Source organism: Chiloscyllium plagiosum, unplaced genomic scaffold (assembly GCF_037043375.1).
Source record: "Chiloscyllium plagiosum isolate Xiang-an unplaced genomic scaffold, Cpla_swu_hap1 HiC_scaffold_8, whole genome shotgun sequence".
NCBI classification, from domain to species: Eukaryota; Metazoa; Chordata; class Chondrichthyes; order Orectolobiformes; family Hemiscylliidae; genus Chiloscyllium; species Chiloscyllium plagiosum.
Window position 1 is genome coordinate 107,181,390 of NW_028270146.1, and position 20,024 is coordinate 107,201,413.

The following is a 20,024-nucleotide window of genomic DNA, read 5'->3' on the forward strand; positions in this document are numbered from 1 at the left end:
AGAGGCAAATTTTGAGGGTGGGAGGGAAATATGTTGGAAGAGGGAGCTAGGGAAAGAGATTAATTCTGCTGAGGCCAGGTCACAGTGGGTGACCCAGAGGTGTAAACAAGGACAGAGTGACTTAAACCCAACTCCAAAACTCGGTTCCAGTCTCCCCCCCCTTCCTACGGACCAGACTTGGGGGCCGAGTCTTTCTCTCTCCAATACAGCTTCTCCAACACAAAAACGAAAAACAATATCATTCACTACGATTGTTTGGTGCTTTTTAATGAATATATTTAATAATTAAAGATGAAGTTTTATTTACTGTCAGTGGAATGGTGCCTTTCCCCACTGGTCCCTGAGTGCAGAGAAACATTGCAACGTGCACCGGTAATTCCCTGTGGGATATGGTTCGACAAACCAGCACTTCCCTCAGTTAGTTACCATAGTGGCACACTGTTTCATTGCTGAATCGTTCAAAAATGAGGAAGACCTGGGTGGAATAATTCACGAGTGAAGCTTACTGATCGATGAATTTTGGTAAAGGGATATTTCAGCACATTCTTTAGCTGCTGTCTAAACTTAGTCTGGGTCACGGCATAAATCGCGGTGTTTGTGCAGCAACTGAGGAGCTGCAGCATGAAGCCCAATTCCTTGACAAACGAACCGAGATAAATGGACTGATAGTCAATCCATTGCATCCGTTTCCATATGGAATACATCATAAACGTTGACCATAACAAGGTGAAATTGGCTGAGATCACAAACAATAAAATGATGGATTTTTTTCGATTTCTCATTTCTGTGTCAGATTGAGTGTCGCCATTGGAATGAGCTCGGAGTCTTCTGCGAGCTCTGCTGATCACTAAAATGTGTCTGACAGTGAAAACATTGAGGAGAAGAATTAGGAGAAATGGGATAGCCGGATTTAGAATGTAGTGGAGGAACTCGATTATGGCCCACACTCGAGAGAAAACAAAAGCAATTTTTACATCACAAAACCAGGGGAGGTTCCCCAGCCAATACAGACCTGTGAACATAAAATACCAGAAAATGTTCTTTAAACAGATCAGCACAGTCACTGTTCCAAGAACCACAGCCGCCGTTTTCTCACTGCAATATTTACTTTTTAGCTTTTGGCAACAAATGACTACAAACCGATCAACGGTGAAAGTAACAGTGAACCAGACAGAGCAGTCAGTGGCTGCATAAAGCAGGACAGCGTGGATATTACACACGGGAATGGACTTCAAGAAATAAAAGTATTCCTGATAAACAATAGGAATGTGTCTCAATATCAGATCGAAGATAATGACCAGTAGATCCGCCGCTGCCATGGCCCCCAGGTAACGTCTGACACATGGAGTCAATCCACAATCTTTATAAAGGAGCACGAAGATTGTCAATACATTAACTGTGAGAAAGTAAAACGGAAGAAAAAGAATATATATCAGCCTGGAGGCAAAGTTACCTGTTTAATCTTTAAGATTTCCAAATGATTCACTGAAATCAGAGATGTATTGAAAGAATTGGAAATGAAATAACAAATGTTAAATTCTAAGTTACTTCCAAAAATGCAATGTATACCAAAATAAACCTTGCCTCCCGTAACACAGAGATGCACATACATAAAAAGAGATAAGTCCTGGAACATCCTCAGACACTAGATCACACGAAAGCAGACACAGGCCACTTCTTCATAGTTGCTATTGCGGAGGTGATAAAAATTGCGTGTAGTAATGTGCATAGCATTAAATCTGCTACACGATGTGGTTCTACGTTGGCCTTCCTCGTCAACGCTAAAGCCGATGTCCTGTTACTTCAGGAATTTGGGATACCACACATCAACAGTTCCAGGAGATGGTCGAGCTTGTAATATCCCGTTAAATGCTGTGATTACAGACTCCAAGACTTCCTCTGGCAGCTCATTCAATACATGCTCCACTCTTTGCATGAAAAAATGCCCCTTAGGTAACTTTGAACTCTTTCCCATCTCACCATAAAACTATGCTCTCTCCTTGTGAATTTCCACAACTCGGGGAAAAGACCTTGTTTATTTACCCTATCCATGCCCCTCATGATTTTATGAACCACTTGACGGTCGCTCCCGAGCCTCCAACGCTGCAAAGAAAACAGCCCCAGCCTATTCAGCCTCTTCCAATATCTCAAACCCTCCAACCCTAGCAACATGCTTATAAATCTTTTGTGAATCTTTTCAAGTTTCACAACATAATTTCTATAGGTGGGAGAGCAGAATTGCACACAAATTTCCAAAAGTGGCATACTCAAATTCCTGTACAGCTGCATCATGACCTCCCAATGCCGATACTCAGTGCTCGAACCAATAAAATAATGCTTACTAAACGCCTTCTTCACTATCCTACTTACCTGGCACTGCATTTTCCAGGAAGTATGAACCTGTACGAAAGGTTTCTTTTTCAGCAACACTCTCCAGGATTTTACAATTAAGTGTATAAGTACAGCCCTGATTTTCTTTCCAATACACAGCATCTCACATTTTACTAATTTAAATATCATCTGCCATGCCTCGGCCCATCGGGCCACCTGATGAAGATCCATTGGTCAATAAGATTCAGCAGGCAAATACGTGGCTCAAGGATTGATTTGGGGGGAATTAGATTGAACTCATGGCACATTGGCATCAGTACTGGTGAAGAAGAGATCTATTCCGATGGGACTTTCTTCATCTGAACTGTGCTGGGACCAGAGTACGAGGGAATTGCATATCTAGCGCTGTAGACAGGGCATTAAACTAAATGAGACAGGGTGGGAGAGGGTTCAATGAAAGAGGCAATTAAAAATCCTGTGGGTGGAAGAGTGCAGAAGTCAGGGAAGTTTATTAATGTCTCCATTACAGTCGGAAATATGACAACGTGAATGGAAAAAGTTCAGCAATCAAACGTCAAGCATCCTCGAAGAATGTCTGAAAATGAAAACAAGGACAGTTAATACAGGTATTGAACGTCTTATGTCTGAATGCATGCAATATTGGGAATGAGGTAAATGAGCTTATGGCACATGAATCGGTAGGTATGTCGTGGTGGGCATTACCGAGACATGGCTGTAAATAGGCCAGGATTGGGAGCTGAATATTCAATGAAATACATTCTATTTGGAAGAAACGAAATTAAATCATTAGTAAGAAACAAAGTAGGGTCAGATGGTGTAGAAATTGTATGGGTAGACTTGAGGAAGCACCAGGTTAAAAAAACATGTCAAGGCCTCTAAACCGTAGTCAGGAGATAGGATGCAAGATAACAAGAGGGGGGCAAAATAAATGTGTAGGAAAGGTCAAGTAACACTGGTCATGGTGGGTTTCATGACCAGTAAACTAGGAAAATCCAGATGATACTGGATCGCAAGAAATACAATCTGTGAAATATCTACGTGATGACTTTTTGGAGCAGCATTTGGTAGGGCCCACTAGGGACAAAGCAATACCGGATTTAGTGCAGTGCAAAGAGGCAGATGTGATAAGGAAGCTTAAGGTGAAGGAACATTTAGGATGCGCTGATAATAATTTGATTGAATTCACTCTGCAAATTGTAAGGGAGAAGACAGAATCAGAGATAATAGTATTACAGCTGAATAAAGACAAATACAGAGGCATAAGGGAGGCGCTGAGTAGAATTGCCTGGGAGAGCACCCAAGAAGAAAAAAAACAGTGGAACGGGAAAGTCAGTAATTTCTGGGAGTAATTGAGGAGGTACAGTAGAGATTCACCACATGGTACACGGAGGATGAGGGAAAAATGGCTGACAAGGGAAGTCAGGGATAGCATAAAAGCAAATAAAAAGGCATATAATGTAGCGAAGAGCAGTGGGAAAATAGAGGATTTGTAAGCTTGCAAAGATTAACGGAATCAAAATGTGTGGTGCTGGAAAAGAACAGTCGGTCAGGCAGCATCCGAGGAGCAGGTGAATCCATGTTTTGGACATAAACCCTTCATCAGAAAAATGCGTTTCCAGAACCATACTCTTCGATTCTGATTCCCAGCACCTGCAGTCCTCATTTTCTCTCAAGATTAACAGAAGGCAACAAAGAAAGAAATATTAGGTTGAAATTAGCCAGTAATATGAAGGAAGACGAGATGGGTTTCGATAAATATATGGAGGGCAAAAGAGAGACAGAAGTATACATTGGGCCGCTGGAAAATGGCGCTGGAGAGATAGAATTGGGGAACAAGGAAATGGCTGATGAACTCAATAATTACTTCGTATTTGAAGAGATGAGTAATATCGCAAAAAATCAAGAAAGTGAGGGGGCAGAACTGAGTCTCGTGGCCACCAAAAAGGAGAAGGTACTAGAAAAACTGAATGGCCTGAGGGTGGATATATCGGCTGGTTTTGATGGACGACACCCCAAAGTGAAGTCATTCGTGATGATTTTTCGGGAGTCGTTACAATCTGCGCCGGCCCCAGAGGATTAGAAAATTGCTACAGGGACACCCCTGTTTAAAACCGGAATAAGGCAAAAAAGGAAAATTACTGACTGATAAGATTATCCTCAGTTGTGGTAATGATACTGCAGTCCATTGTGAAGTCTTAGATATCTGAATACATCGCGATGTATGGTAAAATAAGACAGAGTCAGCATGGTTTCATCAAGGGAATACCATGCCTGCCAAATCTGCTACAATTTTTTGTGGAAGTATTGAGTATGATAGCCCAAGGCGAGCCAATGCCTGTTATCTATCTGGACTTCAAGAAGGTCTTTCACAAAGTGCCACATAGGAATCTACTGAGTACGATAAGGGTCCATGGTGTTACAGAAAATATCCCAGCATGGATAGAAGATTGACTGTCTCACAAAGAGCAGAGAGTGGGGATAAGTGGGTCGTACAATTGACGGCAGCAAAGTTAAATGTTGGGACCACAGCGTTTCATTTTATACATTTGTGATCGCGATCAAGGAACTGATGGCATGTCGGCTACGTTTGCAGATGGTACAATGATAGATAGAGGTACACATCGTATTGAGGAGTTGGGGAGGCTGAAGAAGGATTTGGACAACTTAGGAAATTGGACAAAGAAATGGCAGATGGAGTACATGGTTGTCAAGTATAATATAATGCATTTCAGTAAGAAGAATACAGGCATGGACTATTTTCAAAATGGGGAGAAAATTTAGAAGTCCGAAGTGCAAAGAGACTTGGGAGTTCCAGTCGAGGATAGGCTGAAGGTAAACGTACAGGTTGAGTCAGCAGTTCAGAAGGCAAATGCAATGATCGTATTTATTTTTTATAAAACTTAAATATAAAAGCAGCGATGTACATCTGAAGCTCGATAACGCCCTGATCAGACCATCTTGAAGGTATTGTTCACAGTTTCGGGCCTCATATCTCAGGAAGGATGTTCTGGCTCTGTAGTCTGTTCAGAGAGTTTCACGAGAATGATCCCAGGAATTACCAATTGAAGAACGTTTTCGAATTCTATTTCTATATTCAGTAGAACTTACAAGGATCAATATGGAACTAATTGGAATTTATAGAATACTGAATGGCCTGGACAGAGTGCATATAATTGAGCATATTGAAAACGGAGATAGATAGGTTCTTGATTGTCACGGGGATGAAGAGTCACGGAGAGAAAGCGAGAGAATGGCGTTATGAAAATATTCTGCCGTGATTGAATTGCAGAGGCCACTCAATGAGCTGAATGGTCTAATGTCTGCTCTGATGTCTTATGGTCTTATCTCCCCATAAGGCTGTACGTTCTTCTCATAACTGAGACTGCTCCAACCTGGGCGGTATCTTCTGAGCTGGCTGGCATGGTTTGGTGTCATGGCCTCCGCTTCTGCTCCTGGGGAGAGAGATAGTTCTGCTTATGAAACTCCCAACTAAGGAGGAGTTCCATGCTCATGTCTGCAATGTAGGTTTGGGGAAGACAACAATTTTCTGCTGCCTAACCACGTTCAGGCCCGATATCAACTCCCGTACAGGGTCACTGTGGCACAGTCTGTGCTTGTCCCGGTACACTTTGGGTTTTCAGATTTGGCACGAGTGCCTGAGCTGCTAGTTAATTCCAGGAGCTCCATTGCTAGCCAGTTGCTCAGGGAATGGCCTCTAGTAAGAAATGGGGGTAGCACAATCCAATTCTTGTTGAGAGTGTGAAAACACCAATTCATGCGGCAATATTGGTGAAATGCATTGAGCCCCAAAATGGATATCACTTCCCAAAACTAACTTACACTGTCACTTTGCATACAAAAGCAGTTGAATTAAGCCAATGCCTCCATTACCTGATGTGAGATCCTCTGTTTACAATCATACAGATATCCTCCTCATTAGAAAATCTTACCTATTTGTTGTTTATTTATGACCAGCTCCCCCAAATGTAAAGGCTCGGGATATTAATTTCCCAATGTCACTCACACTGTAGTATATTTAATTATTTTAAATACATTTATCATTATTTAGTATAATGCCAGTAAATCATATCCATGTACCCCAATGTATGCATTGAATTCCTCGATTGTTTTTGAGATTACAGCACACATTTAGATGGAACGCATTTCATTCAGCTTTTTAAGCCATTCTTCTCTGATTCATTGTCGCCTTTATTCCACCTTTTGCCTTTCAAGAAACACTTTCACATAATCTTGCACATAGAATCAGACTTGACTGCTAATGTTTCATGGAGCAAGATCACCAAATCTGGGTATAGCCTGTCCCCCTGGCAAGACAGATAATGGGAGCACCATGATTTACAGTCAGGAAAGGAGTCACTCTGGAATTCAGCAACATTGATTCCAGAACTCGGGAAACAACATGGTTATAGGTAAAAGATGGTGAAATAAATCGCCTGATGATGGACATTACGTCCCTCCACATCACCCCCCCCCCCCCCCCATGGAAAAATTACTTCCCTTCGATGTTGAAAACAAATCGAAGGAAACACTGAAAGTGAGAAAGATGCAAAAAGTACTTTGTGTAAAGTAGCTCAATGTCCACCATAAAGCGTTTCTCCACAGGCCCATCACTGACTGAGCAGGTGAGGCCTCAAATACACAGCGGCCAGACTGTGGGAAGTAATGGGGCAACCAAAAAGAGGAAAACCTTCACACCAAACAACTTGTCATGGATGTACCTGTCCCCAGCAGCATGTATAGGAACACCCAGCATATAATCCTGGTGGAGGGAAAATCTCAGCCGCTTTTTGAAAATACGACCCATTGTCTTATGTGGTGCTCCCTCCTGCGAAGTAGTGAATATTTTATAAGGACCAAACAAATTGAAAGTTGGCATCTATGAGGCACTGTGAGCCATCAGCAGCAACAGCATCAATGGCCTTCCGCCTATCACAGATTCAGCAGCATGGTTTTAACAGATGATTCAAAAATGCTCTGCTCCATTCAAAAATTACACCCGTATACAGCAGGTTATTCAGCTGATTGAGAGTTTCAAAAAGGAATACAATGTGGCCATTCAGCTATTCCCCTGTGAGGTGCTGCTCTGTGCCATAATGTTTAGACTTATTCTAATATTAAAAAATGAGTTAACAGATTCTTACATGGTTTCATGCAATGCTCGAGCAAAGTAATTCTGCAAGTACAAATTCACCCCACAAACGTATGTGTGTATGTGTGCATGTGGTGTGTGTGTGTTGGTGGTGGGGAGATTGTGAGTGTCTGTGAGAGAGAGTGTATGTGACTGTAAAGCATCTAAGTCTGTGAGAGGGTGCATGTGTGAGTGTGGGAGTGTGCGTCTCTGTATGACTGTTAGAGTATCTGTGTGTGTGTCGGTGTATAGGAGTGCCTTTGTGTGTCTCACGCACACACACTCTCCCACCCTCACACATACACCCTCTCACAGAATTAGACCTCTTTACAATCAATCACTCACAAACATATACACATTCTAACACAGACACTTAGAACACTCTCTCATACACACATATCACATTCACAGATACACATATACGTTTGTGGGGTGAATTTGTACTTGCAGAGTTACACGGTACTTTGCTCAAAAATTGCATGAATCCATAGAAGACTCTGTTAACTCATTTTTTTTTAGATTACAATCAGTCTAAACCTTATGGCACAGACAGCGCCACACAGGGGGCCAACACATTCAACGCATTATCTGTGCTGACACTAATTGTTAAAGTTAATGTGAGAATTTAACATTTTTTTTGCCATTTACATATGAATGAAGTGAAACTAACATGGTAATCGTAACAGATGAGAGACTTAACAAACTATCAAGGCATTTTTCAATGTATAGTTTCGGTTACATCACACTTTAAATTTTAGCTATAAATTTGGTGTTGTACAATTGTGTACTCCACAACCACCTGATGAAGGAGCAACGCTCCGAAAATTAATGCTTCTAATTAAACCTTTTGGACTATAACCTGGTATTGTGTGAGTTTTGACTTTGTACATCCCAGTCCAACACCGGCATCTCCAAATCATGCCAGCATTTAGAGCTGTGTACACAACCACAGTGCATTGGTCAGTAATACCTGTATTAGATCGGTGCCCAGCTTGGGAAATTTGCAGTCGATGCTGGAAGTGACAGAATGTGCATTTCCCATCCATTCACATCTCTATACTCCATTGTGCCATGAAAAGGGGTGACTGTGGGTGTGAAAATCACTGCCAGAGAGAGATGTTGGCGGTATCAATTTAAAAGCCAACAGACAGGAGGGGTATGAGAAATTGGCAAAAAGGGGAAGATTGCGAAACTATGGCATAGAAGATGTGTTCACCGTTTTATGGATAGTGAAATGGAGGCATTTCGATAGCAGCTTGGAACAAATGCCCATGTTTCCAGGAATGACAGTGAAATAAAATATTGGTGTGAGTTCAGATAATGGAGTGTTTTGCACAAGCATCTGTTCTGCAGCTTTGCAACTAGGAGTGAAGTCAGCAGAGTTTTAGACTCATTGTGTTGAATACAACAATAATTCGTCTCAGTGTCATTTTCGTTGATTGCAATAGAGTTCTGCACGAGGCCGAGCTAGTTTGCTGATCCTATCTTGTCAAATGCACCTCATCAAATGTCTACCACACCCACGGTGTCCCTCTCATTCAGCGCCAGTCCAGTTCTCTCACCCATCACGCCTGGAGGTACTCGCTATCGCCCGGAAGCACTTGGATATTCTGTGATCTCTGGCACTCGACCCATTTATAAGGTTAAAAGGCAGACATTTGGCTTTGCAATTTCGAGCTGCACTACACAATTTACTCCAAGCGCCTCTGAAAAGAGGCATTTGCGCTATGATTTGTCGACAGGGGAATGGGGTCCCGGTGGATGTGTTAGTGCAGAGGGGGAAAATTCTCCTCACAGAGAAGGATACACCATTCGAGCCACCAAGCATGGTGCACGCTCACGACCCAGCTCAGTGGAATATCTGTGTTCGGAAGAAACGTCTAGCAATACAGGACAAACTGCAATACCCTCACTGCTCTGCCAGGATAAGTGACAATGTATGCTCTCTGCTCCCTCAAACTCTGTTATAGCATCTAACCCCGAACAAGGCTCATGTTCCACTGGTCTCACTAATACATGCTGCACCTTCCACCTCCGCCCCTCCCCCACTCTCTATCGTCTCAATTATACTATCCCACTAATTACATTTCTTGGATTCTGCACTATCGATCAACACACTCTGTGCATCTCACCACATTCTCCCATCAACACCAGCACAAACAGCAATGACACCCAATTACAGCGTCACTCACTGTCTCCTTTTATTTCATTCAAGGAGATGTAGCCTTTAATAGTTCAAGCTGGATGGCGAAGTGTCCAACGTCCATTCCATCACCTTTGCCCATATGGGAAGGACTCGAACCAGAGAGGACCGGGAAGACTGGTGTGGAGTTTACAAAACATCCACGTCCCAGCTACTGAGTCAGGACCAAAGTTCAGTGAAGGGTATTTCTGACTTTAAACCCACCTGGTCTAGCTTGGAATCAATTGCTCTGATGCCAACGCCCTTTTGTCCTGAGCCATGGTCTAGGTAGGCCAGTCGTTGGGCTCACAATACTTCGTCTCAACCTCCTCCCAGGAAGGGATTATAGAGGCTCCCTCCTATACCGCGTCCTGTTAAGCACTCAGATACTGAAACTGATCTTTTTTTTCACTGCTGTCCCCATTCGTACTGACCTCATCAATCTGTGCTCATATACACCCAGTACCCGCTGCTCCTGAATTTCCAAGATTCTGGGAAGTCTATTTTATATTTCCTTTCAATGTTCTTCTGACCAAAATGCTTCATCTCACACTGCTCTGCATTGATCCTCATTTGCCATATTTCTGAACATTACAACAACTTGATGAAGTCCTGTTGGAGTTCCACACAGTCCTCCACACACTTTGCAATTCTTCCAATTAGGTGTGATCGTCAACCATTGAAATTGTAACGGAGTCAAAATCCACACAGCACAACTGAAATACTGTCATATTCACTCTTTTGAACAAATGAGATATTGGCACACTCTCCATCGATCGACTGAGATGTTCACATGCTGTCAACAGAGCAACAGAAATACAGAGATATGTCAGAAGAAGTTTTATGAAGGTGTAGATGTGTACTGCAGCTTAAGAGAGAGAGGAAGATGACAAGTACTGACAGAAAACACAGAGTGTGCTGAAGGACTTAAAATGTAACGTTTGGTTGAAACAAATAGCTGGAATTGCATTGTCATGGTACATAAACAAATTCAAGTTTGATGAACAGTTTAACTTATGCCCTAGATACCAAAATCCACTCAAATCTGAGTTAATTTTTGATTACATCAAACCAATGAAACGATCCGAAGTTTTGTAGTGGAAAACCCAGCCTTTTTGAACAGTTAGGGGAAGAACACCAAAGAGCACCAACCAGTACAGACTGCACGCCAAATCGCTCTCTGAATTGTAACTATCCACAAGAAAATTGTTCAGCAGAAGACCGAAGAAAGGACGTCTCAGGAAAATACAGAGGAATATCTACAAAGTAGAATCGACAAAGCTGGTTGGTTTTTGAAACGTTGCTTTTCTTTGTAAATCTTAATCTTTTTTTATCAGACCCGCATTGTCGAGTGGGAGGTAAAAAATAGGTTTAAGGGAAAGGAGTTGTCGAAAATGGTTGTTTTAATGTTCTCTTTTGGACTGAAAGAATAAAATTGTTACTTTAAATGGTGAGATCAGGAATAATTCTTTGACTTTCGAAATTTAATAGATGACAGCACGAGGTAGAGTTCTCTGTGAGACTGGTTGAAAATAGCAAAGTGTTTACCCTGTATATTAATAAAAACGAGTAAAGTAATGACAAACGCACCACGGAACAGCACCATACTGACTGATTTTCGATGTGAATATCAGTACAGTGAATGACTGAATGCCTCAATGTGCCTGTCTATGTGTGTGTGCACCTGTGTGTGCTAGTGAGCGGTAAGTCAGGCAGTCTTTGTGGTGTTTAACTTGATGCAACGCCACCCTCTGATGGCCTCTCCACACCACCACACAGGGGACCGAGGATGGTAGAAACCATCAGTGATGCAGTCAGAGAAGGAGACAGGGAGGGAAGCAGCTCGTAGTGTCATCCACACTTACCACACCATCAGCAAAGACAGACTCGCACACAGACACACACACACACACACACCATCAATCACAGACACACACGGACAACCATGCAGACACTCACACAGACCTGCACGCGCACGCGCACACACACACACACACACACACACATTTGCACAGACAGAGTCGCACACAGATACACAAACACACAGAGTAGAGTGTGGAAGATTGCAATTGTACTGAGGCCGATCAGGGTGGAAAGTGTTAATGTTGAGAAATGTCTGTGCTCCTTCTGAAATGTGGAAATGATTTGTCTTCAGACAGATTCCTTATATAGAATATACACAAAATAATAATTCCTGTTCAATTGTATCCATAATGAGGAAAGCATTTTGGAAGACGTTAAGATTAATTTTACTGCACTTTTATGAACTTTCAATGTTTTGATGTATTGCTCCAAATTGTAAGTGACAATAGATTCAAAAGTCCTGAAGCAAACCCAATGACGTCATATGGGTCAGCCATGGCCATACTCATCTTCTTGTGCTAGTATCTCAGGATAACATTACAAGGAATAGGACAAAACTTCTCTGAGTCTCCAAAGACATTATTCGAAGAAGAAAATGACCGTGAAATGCGAGAGAAACACGCGCTTTGCTCCCTTCTGAGAAATAAAGAGCTACTATTGGGCAGTGGACCTAGGTGGTCAGCAGTGGGTGACATTGCATCATTTTAAAAGCGAGAGGGACACATAGACCGAGAGAGAGAGTGCGAGATAGGGAGAGGGATAGAGACAAACAGATGGAGAGAGAGAGAAAGAGAGCGACAGAGAGAGGAGAATTATTTCGATCCCCATTTCAATACGATTCACTTCCAAAACAACAATAGTACAGGCTTGGAGACAAAGAGATACTTACATTAGGACACTGAAAAAAACAAAACAGAGAGACAACAGGACACACATGTACATGAAATCACACAGAGGCATATAGAGTCACACATGCAGACGCAGAAAAACACAGATAAAGGCACACATACATGCAACCACAAACAAATCATCGTATGTTCACACAGACCTACAGTCTGACTCAGCAGTGGCTTTCAGACGGACATAGACAAACTGTTGTTGATATGAAGATCAAGGTTAATGCAGAGAAAACAGAAGATCAGTCTTGAGAAACACATCAGTAATGATTGGCCAGCAAGCCAGTCGTGATGGGCTAAATGGCCGAATCATTCTCTATTTTTAATGGTTCAATGGGATCTTGAAATATGCCCCAAGATTCCAGTGGCGGCGAAGTTTGATGAATATTTGATTGGACAGTCACTGGTACTGTAGGGCAAGTTTGATTTCCTGGATGGTTTATGTATGTTCCTATTTGTGTCCTTGTGTCTTAAAAGACTGAAGTTTTAGTGAGAGGATGCATACTTTCAAAATACGGGTTCCTGCATTCTGATAAGTATGTTCATTTTTTCCACGCATGTGATTTCTGTGATCTTCTCATCCCCAGAGAAGAAGTGAAGATTCCGTTATGGAAGATATTCTCGGCTGAGTTTGACTGAACCTTGATGGATTCCGAAACCTATGATTATTTGGAATACATGGGAAAGTGGTTTTCTTCAAAAATCGGATCAGACATGAGCATTCTGATGGCTGGCTTGGGGTACTGAATGGCCAACTGCTGCTCCTAAACCATGTGTGGGTATCTCAATGAAAAGTTTGAGACTACTACAGAGGTAGAAAACGTCCCAATTCAGCCATTCAGGATCATTATATTGAAACAGGAGATCATTCTGCCTGTCTGAGGAGTTACACGGGAATAGAATGAAGTAATTCAGTACATTGAGTATTTTATACAGCACAGAATGAGAGTGTTCAAACGTTCTCTATAACTTCACAAGAACGAATAAACCGAGTTAATCAAGAGGAAATAGGGGGTAAGGACTAATGTTTATTTTCGGGAAATAAATAAACATTGGAAGTCTGTAATCAGTGGTGTGCCATTCAGATCAGTGTGAGATTATCAATGATTTACAATCTATGTTAATGTTTTGGAAGTGGGGACTTAATTGTTTGGAACTTAATTAGCTTAAACACAAATATACCCGTCCAATAAATTGGAGGTGGAGGATCTGCAATGGGATCTTGACAGGGGAGATTAGTAAACAAGCCATTGGCAGAAACAGCATAATGTGGTTATGGGAAATTTGGACTTTGACGATTGACAAAACAACACTAAACATGCAGAGAGATTGCAGAGATCTGGCCACGAAAGGTTTTGCGTGTCCTGACACTTGATTCAGTAAATGTTTGCCTGCAGTTGCTGCAAGGAATAAAGAAGACAGATGGAAATATTTATTTTTGTTCGTGCATCTGGAATAATGGTAGGAACATTTTACAGTATCTGGACAGGGCATTGCTGAGATCACACCTGATGTACTGTTTGCAATTTTGATCCATTAAATTTACAAAACAAGCATAATTATTTTCGAAGATTTTTGACGCTGTTTCACTTCTTACTAACTTGAAGGCTATATATTATAGAGAATTAATAACTTTGGCCCGACAATGACGGATGTTCTTATTGATCCAGAAATGATATTGCGACAAGTACAGCGTGAATTTGCCTGATAGATGTTTCCTCATGGACAGAATGTTAAAACTCGTGCACTTGTTTTAATAATATGATGTGTTCATTTTAATACAAGTATTGTGAATGTATGAGTAATACACTGCAAAACGTACGCAGACACATATAAGATTAGATTACATTACAGTGTGGAAACAGGCCCTTCGGCCCAACAAGTCCACACCGACCCGCCGAAGCGCAGCCCACCAATACCCCTACATTTGCCCCTTACATAACACTATGGGCAATTTAGCAAGGCCAATTCACCTGACCTGCACATCTTTGGATTGAAGGAGGAAACCGGAGCACCCGGAGGAAACCCACGCAGACACGGGGAGAACGTGCAAACTCCACACAGTCAGTCGCCTGAGGCGGGAATTGAACCCGGGTCTCTATACTTATACCTGGGATATAAGTATATCATTAAATTGTAGCATGAGGATCTTTGTTACGTTAAGGAAAAGGCACTGTCTGAGAACAACCGTAATGATGCACTTGCACTGGGATGGGATGGAGTCACACTGTCTGTTGAATGTTTAAGGAGACTTCACATGATCGAATCTGGGAGCTCAGATAATATTATTGTAATTTCCAACTCAGGGTGGGTGTAAACTTCCTGAAAGCCAGAACATATTGTTCCCTCAATTGCAGGCAAATGGGACTCATCCCGTCTACGGCACCTGGTCAACAAAAAGGGCTGTATCCACATTGTTTGACTCTGTGGATCTATGACTATATCGCTCCTCTTTCATGTTCACACCTTCAAAGCTGTCAAGTCATTTACAGGTCACAAATCCTGTGTTAATACTTTCAATGACCTAGATCCCCTACATTTCTTAATAGTGAATTACTAACATTCATTATCCTCTGTGAGAAGAAAAGACACTCCGCACCTGCACACCATGACTTATTGATATAAACGAAAATGATGAACACAAGGGGAAAACTGATGATACTATACTGAGGATGACATGAATGAGCACGACCAAAATTGAACCTGATGCGAATGCGGTGTAAGCGTTTCACTGGTTGGAGTCATTCATAGCACAATTGAAGATGTTAGTGCTCATTGCACATCAATCCTCTCAGACCTGGACATCTTGGTAGGAGCAATTCAGCGTAGCTTCCTCGGCATAAACATCGTCAGCTACCTCTTCAATGACATACGATCAAAGTTTGAGATTTTTGCTGAAGATTACACAGTTTCAGAACAATTTTCACCCCCTCAGGTGCAGCCAGACCTGGGCAACATTCAAGCTTGCACTGTACAAATGTATGTTCACATTCATGGAGCAGTACCGTTCGACACTGCACATGTCCACTGTAAGTAAAGAAGACCTCATTCACTACCTTAAGCTGGTCTCAGAGGAATATAAGGGAGCCATTTAGTCCATCGAAACTATTGCAGAAGAAAAGGGAAAGCCCAATTATGTCTTCCTGCCTATCAATCGGAAAGACAAAGACGTCTGCTCAGCACATTAACCTATTATATAGGAATGAGGGAGCCCAATCAGGCCCTTGAGCCTGGAAGATTCCATTCAACCCCTCGAGGCACTGAAACGGGATCAGATGGTAGTCATTTCATAAGTCGACTCACTTACAAAATAACAAGAAGACGCTATTCAGCTCCTACTGACATTTACAAGAAATAGAAAATGTTACTGACGCATCAACATGACAGACAGATTGCGCTGAGAGTGCACAGATAGACTGTTCCACGTTGTTCTTCATGCATCCCTTGCCTGTTGTACACAAGTGTTACTTTATATTTAATGTCTACTAGTGAGAAGAGAAGTCCAATGTTTGGTGCCAGATCTCAAGGAGGACATCTTCTATCTCTGAGAAGACAGACCGCCGTACTCTGTGGAGGTTAAAAGCTGATGAGAATGGCTAACTGTTTCAGAATGAAGGCTTCACGGCTCTTGTCAGTATTGTGAAAAACAAGATGTTCAGTGCAGGGTCAGACAGCGACTACAGAATGTTTATGCAGAGCATGGACCTCTCTCAATCTACAAGTTGGCTCCGTGGAGGCACCTCCAATATTGGAAATCAGATGTCCTGGAGAAGTTATGGAATTTATGACACGGCCACTACCTATTTACGACAGAACGAGTGACGATTTGGAGCCCTCAAGTTGAAATGCAGTCCCGTCTTATTTCCTCACAGAGCTGCAGAGTAAACGAGGAGTTTATTCACCCTATCCGTGCAATGTGATTATTCCATACATTGTTCTGTTGAAAGTCCTTTGTGTTCCCTCAGCGATAACAACGTATTTTTTCTTGGAAAAAAACAAAATCTGTTCATGAAACCCCATATACTCTCTCAATGAACTGTCAATTTTTGATCAGTGAACTCCTTTTTCCGTCACTTTCACTGTCTCCAGTTATTTCCTTTGGGTTAATATATCTTTACTTCTCGAGACACTATGTCTGACTTGAAACTTAAAAGCTACTTGTACATCTTTTTGTGTCTCAGCATCAAAAATGTCAGTACTAAGTTGAGATCTGGATATGCCCACGCTCAGGGCAAAGATATAAAAAACGAAAAATCCACCTGCAATAAGGAATTGCCACATCCCTGAATAGTAATGATTTGTAAGAACATGTAAATAACGGAAAGGAAGGGACTAATTTTACTTTCATGGGTTGTGTGCATCCTTGTAAGGGCAGCATTTTATGCACATCATCACTTTCCCTTCAACTGAGTGCCTTTTTTAACTGATCCACAGGACAGTTAAAACCCATTGTAGTCACACAGCGAACTGACCAGGGAATCATGACACATTGCCTTCATTAACTAGCAGTATAGCTTTCTTTTCATAACAGATGATGATGGTTTAATTTTCCCTCCTCAATATCTGCCAATTTCCTTCATAAAATATATCTGATGATCTCATATTATTATCTGGGCTGAGATGTTACTCGTCAATGATCTGACGACCATGTAATTGTATGCACTTCTGACATATTCTATGTAAAGAAGAACAAGTTACCATTTCAGGTGCAATGGGTTTGTAAGTGTATGTTTGTGCAGAAGAAACTTGAAATATTTGAGTCCGGCTTGATCAAAGGTTTTGGACGATGGTTGATTTAGAGGCTGAGGTGGAGCCAAATATTATGACAGTGTATTGCAGAGTATCTGGAAACATAAAGCATTGCAGGGCAAAAGGGATGATGGAGGTTGAGAACAGTCTGATTCCTCATAATGTGGTGCTGAGGGATGGGTTTGTAATTAGCCATTTGTAGTTTGTATTTTTGTCTTTTCTAATTTGCAATGAAGGAAATTCTTGACTGCCACTGAAGATAGTGACTGCCATCTTAATAAATTTTAAATATTATTAGCAGCAATTCACCTCTACCCAGTTTAATAGACAGATGAAGATGCTTACCAGGAACACCAACTGTAGCGAGGATGGGATAGTAACCACCTTGAATAACAATGAGTACATTCTGGATCCACGATGATAATGATACCCCATCCTGACAAAGCCAATGCAGACCATTGAAAAAACTCCTGTCGATTGTTGGAACATTCCAGTCTTTTCTTTTCAGGTGTGGATTCATTGTTGAGATTCTATTTCTTGACATTCTGATCTCTGCTATACCTCTTTCTGGAGCTGCTGCTTCCTGCTAGTGTCGGAGGTGATGTTCACACTATAATGTGGGATAACGCATTGAAAAAGGTCCCTTATTAAGAGAAGGGTGAAATCCTCCAGTGACACATTTAGGATCCATGGAGACTCACGTTAATCATGATTACGAAACAAACATGTCCAGTTATCCACTTTCAATTCAGTATTCTTTTCAAATTAAAATAATGTGTAAAACATACACACTCTGTATGTGATACATGAGAGTCACTGCATGAAAGCATGTTCTAAATATAAAAACGACTGTTGCAATAATTCAAAATAACGTAGATATGAGGTAAATATCGGAGGACTATCGGGATGAAAATATGCTCCCCTGTCCATAAAGCAGAAATATAATCTGCAACTATTGATCAATCATTATATCAATGGCGCATGAAGGGATCTTTGTAAATTTATAATTTTATAGAAAATATGTACCCAAGAAAACTTGCTTGTGGATATGTTGATGGAGATTCGTACGTGTCATACACAATTAAGATTAGTATTCCAGGATCAGAGTTGGCAAATGAGGATTTTGTCATTGATGTTATCAATGTCAATAAAATGTGATCAAGTGTCATGAATGGACTTCAAGTAAAGTGTTATTTTGACATTTAAGAAGAGGCACAAAACAGAGAGAATTGGGAACATAACTGTTCAGACTGGGCTGAAGTACAATGACATTCCACATGCATTAGTACTGGAACATTATTTTCTATAATGTATATGAAGAGCAAATTCAAAGATACATCTACAATGAGGTGAGACTTTATTAATTTAATGGGGCTATTTTACAAAGAATGCAGGGTCAGAATGATGTTGTGTAAAAGCGTCTGCATCTCTGAAAGTATGAAAAGGTAAGATGTGACTCAGGATATCGAGATTTAAAAAAATATATAGTTTGAAAATACATAGAAGCATACAAATTTTATAAATCATTGTTTAATTCTCAGCTGATTACCGTCTCAGTTATTCTCCTCACTGTGAATCTCTGACTCTGTCTCTCATAAAGTGTGTGATATTCGTCTTGCTGATATTGTTCCAATTTATTAAAATCAATCCACTTCTTGCCTGGAACAAATTTTTGGCCTATTGGCTTCTGTTAAGCTGCCAGAAGCTCCCCACTGTGGTTTTATTTAAAACAAATGATCTGTAAAAGCATCCAGCATCAGCTTAGTGTTGGAAAGATATGGTATCAGTCAAGGTACATGCAATCTATGGGAATTTCTAAATAAACTTTTCATCTTCTGTTTGCCCCTGTCTATATCCCCTCATCCTTTCTCCGGATCTATCTCCCCCTCTCGATCTAACACCTCATGATCTCTCACACAGTGTGTTGCTGCACTATATCTCGTCTCTCAGTTTATCTCCCTTCTCTCTCTCTATTTATCCCCTCGTCCTCCCACTATCAGACTAACTGCACTCAATCTCTCTGTCTCCAACTGGTCCAGTTGGAGAACTCATGGAGACACAATGGGCTGAATGGCCTCCATCTGTGCTGTGAAAACTCTGAGGTCCTATGAACCCAATAAGTACTTTATTTCTCTGGAGTGACAGGCTAGTTTAGTGAAGTCACACAGCATACAACCAACCATTTTTTCCCTGTTTTTCTCTGATGTGCAGCTGCCTCTAAATGACTGTTCCAGCAAAGCAGATTTAATGAAATTTCAATATTGAGAGAACGTTCACGGGAGGATATTTCAATCAGGATTGAACGAAGAATGAAATTCCAGAATAATCGAAGCAATGAAAGGAAAATACGGCAGTCCAAGAAATGGGAGTACAGTAGAACCTGTGGCTCTAAATAGTTCCAAATTCAACACCTAGATGGGACAAGCTGCCTGAGTTGAACACGAACAGAAAAGTAGTTTTTCTGTTGGTTTTCCAGGAATATCTCAAGGGCATCATTTCAGAAATATTGCATCTGCAAAGTTGAATTCAATGATACTGGCGTTGCAGGATTGATCGTTCAAAAATAACAGAGTGAAAATGGAAATAATCATCAAAACAAAATCTGCTCCCGGTTGCTGAGACTCACTGATGTCACCTTGTATTTAGAACATTATTGGACAATCGCCACTGGCATTCATTGGCGTGGCTGTCAGTGATTCCTTCCACTTAACATATCATAGCGTTTGTCATTGAACAGAATATGAAATCGAGAAATCGAGAAATGACTACAAGAGCAGATCAGAGGCAAGTACTCCTGAAGTGATTAATAGACAATAAGTACATGAGATTTAAG

The 20,024-nt window shown here is 41.3% G+C and overlaps 1 protein-coding gene across 1 annotated transcript; it reads right to left on the bottom strand.

Annotated features, from left to right (window-relative positions):
• Window positions 1–458: 458 nt before the first annotated feature.
• Window positions 459–17,711, bottom strand: LOC148149486 (putative G protein-coupled receptor 139). The gene is made up of 2 exons (XM_087990228.1): window positions 17,537–17,711; window positions 459–1,396 (listed from the first exon to the last, which is right to left on the bottom strand). The coding sequence occupies exons 1-2, from the start codon at window positions 17,709–17,711 to the stop codon at window positions 459–461; spliced, it is 1,113 nt and encodes a 370-aa protein (XP_087846354.1).
• Window positions 17,712–20,024: the final 2,313 nt, after the last annotated feature.

Bases quoted from the DNA above. Each gene is read 5' to 3' on its own strand.
- LOC148149486 (XM_087990228.1), bottom strand. From the start codon at position 17,711: ATGAATCCACACCTGAAAAGAAAAGACTGGAATGTTCCAACAATCGAC. The intron at 1,397-17,536 runs GTAAGCATCTTC...ACTTTCTCACAG, and splicing joins CGCTACAGTTGGTGTTCCTG to TTAATGTATTGACAATCTTC.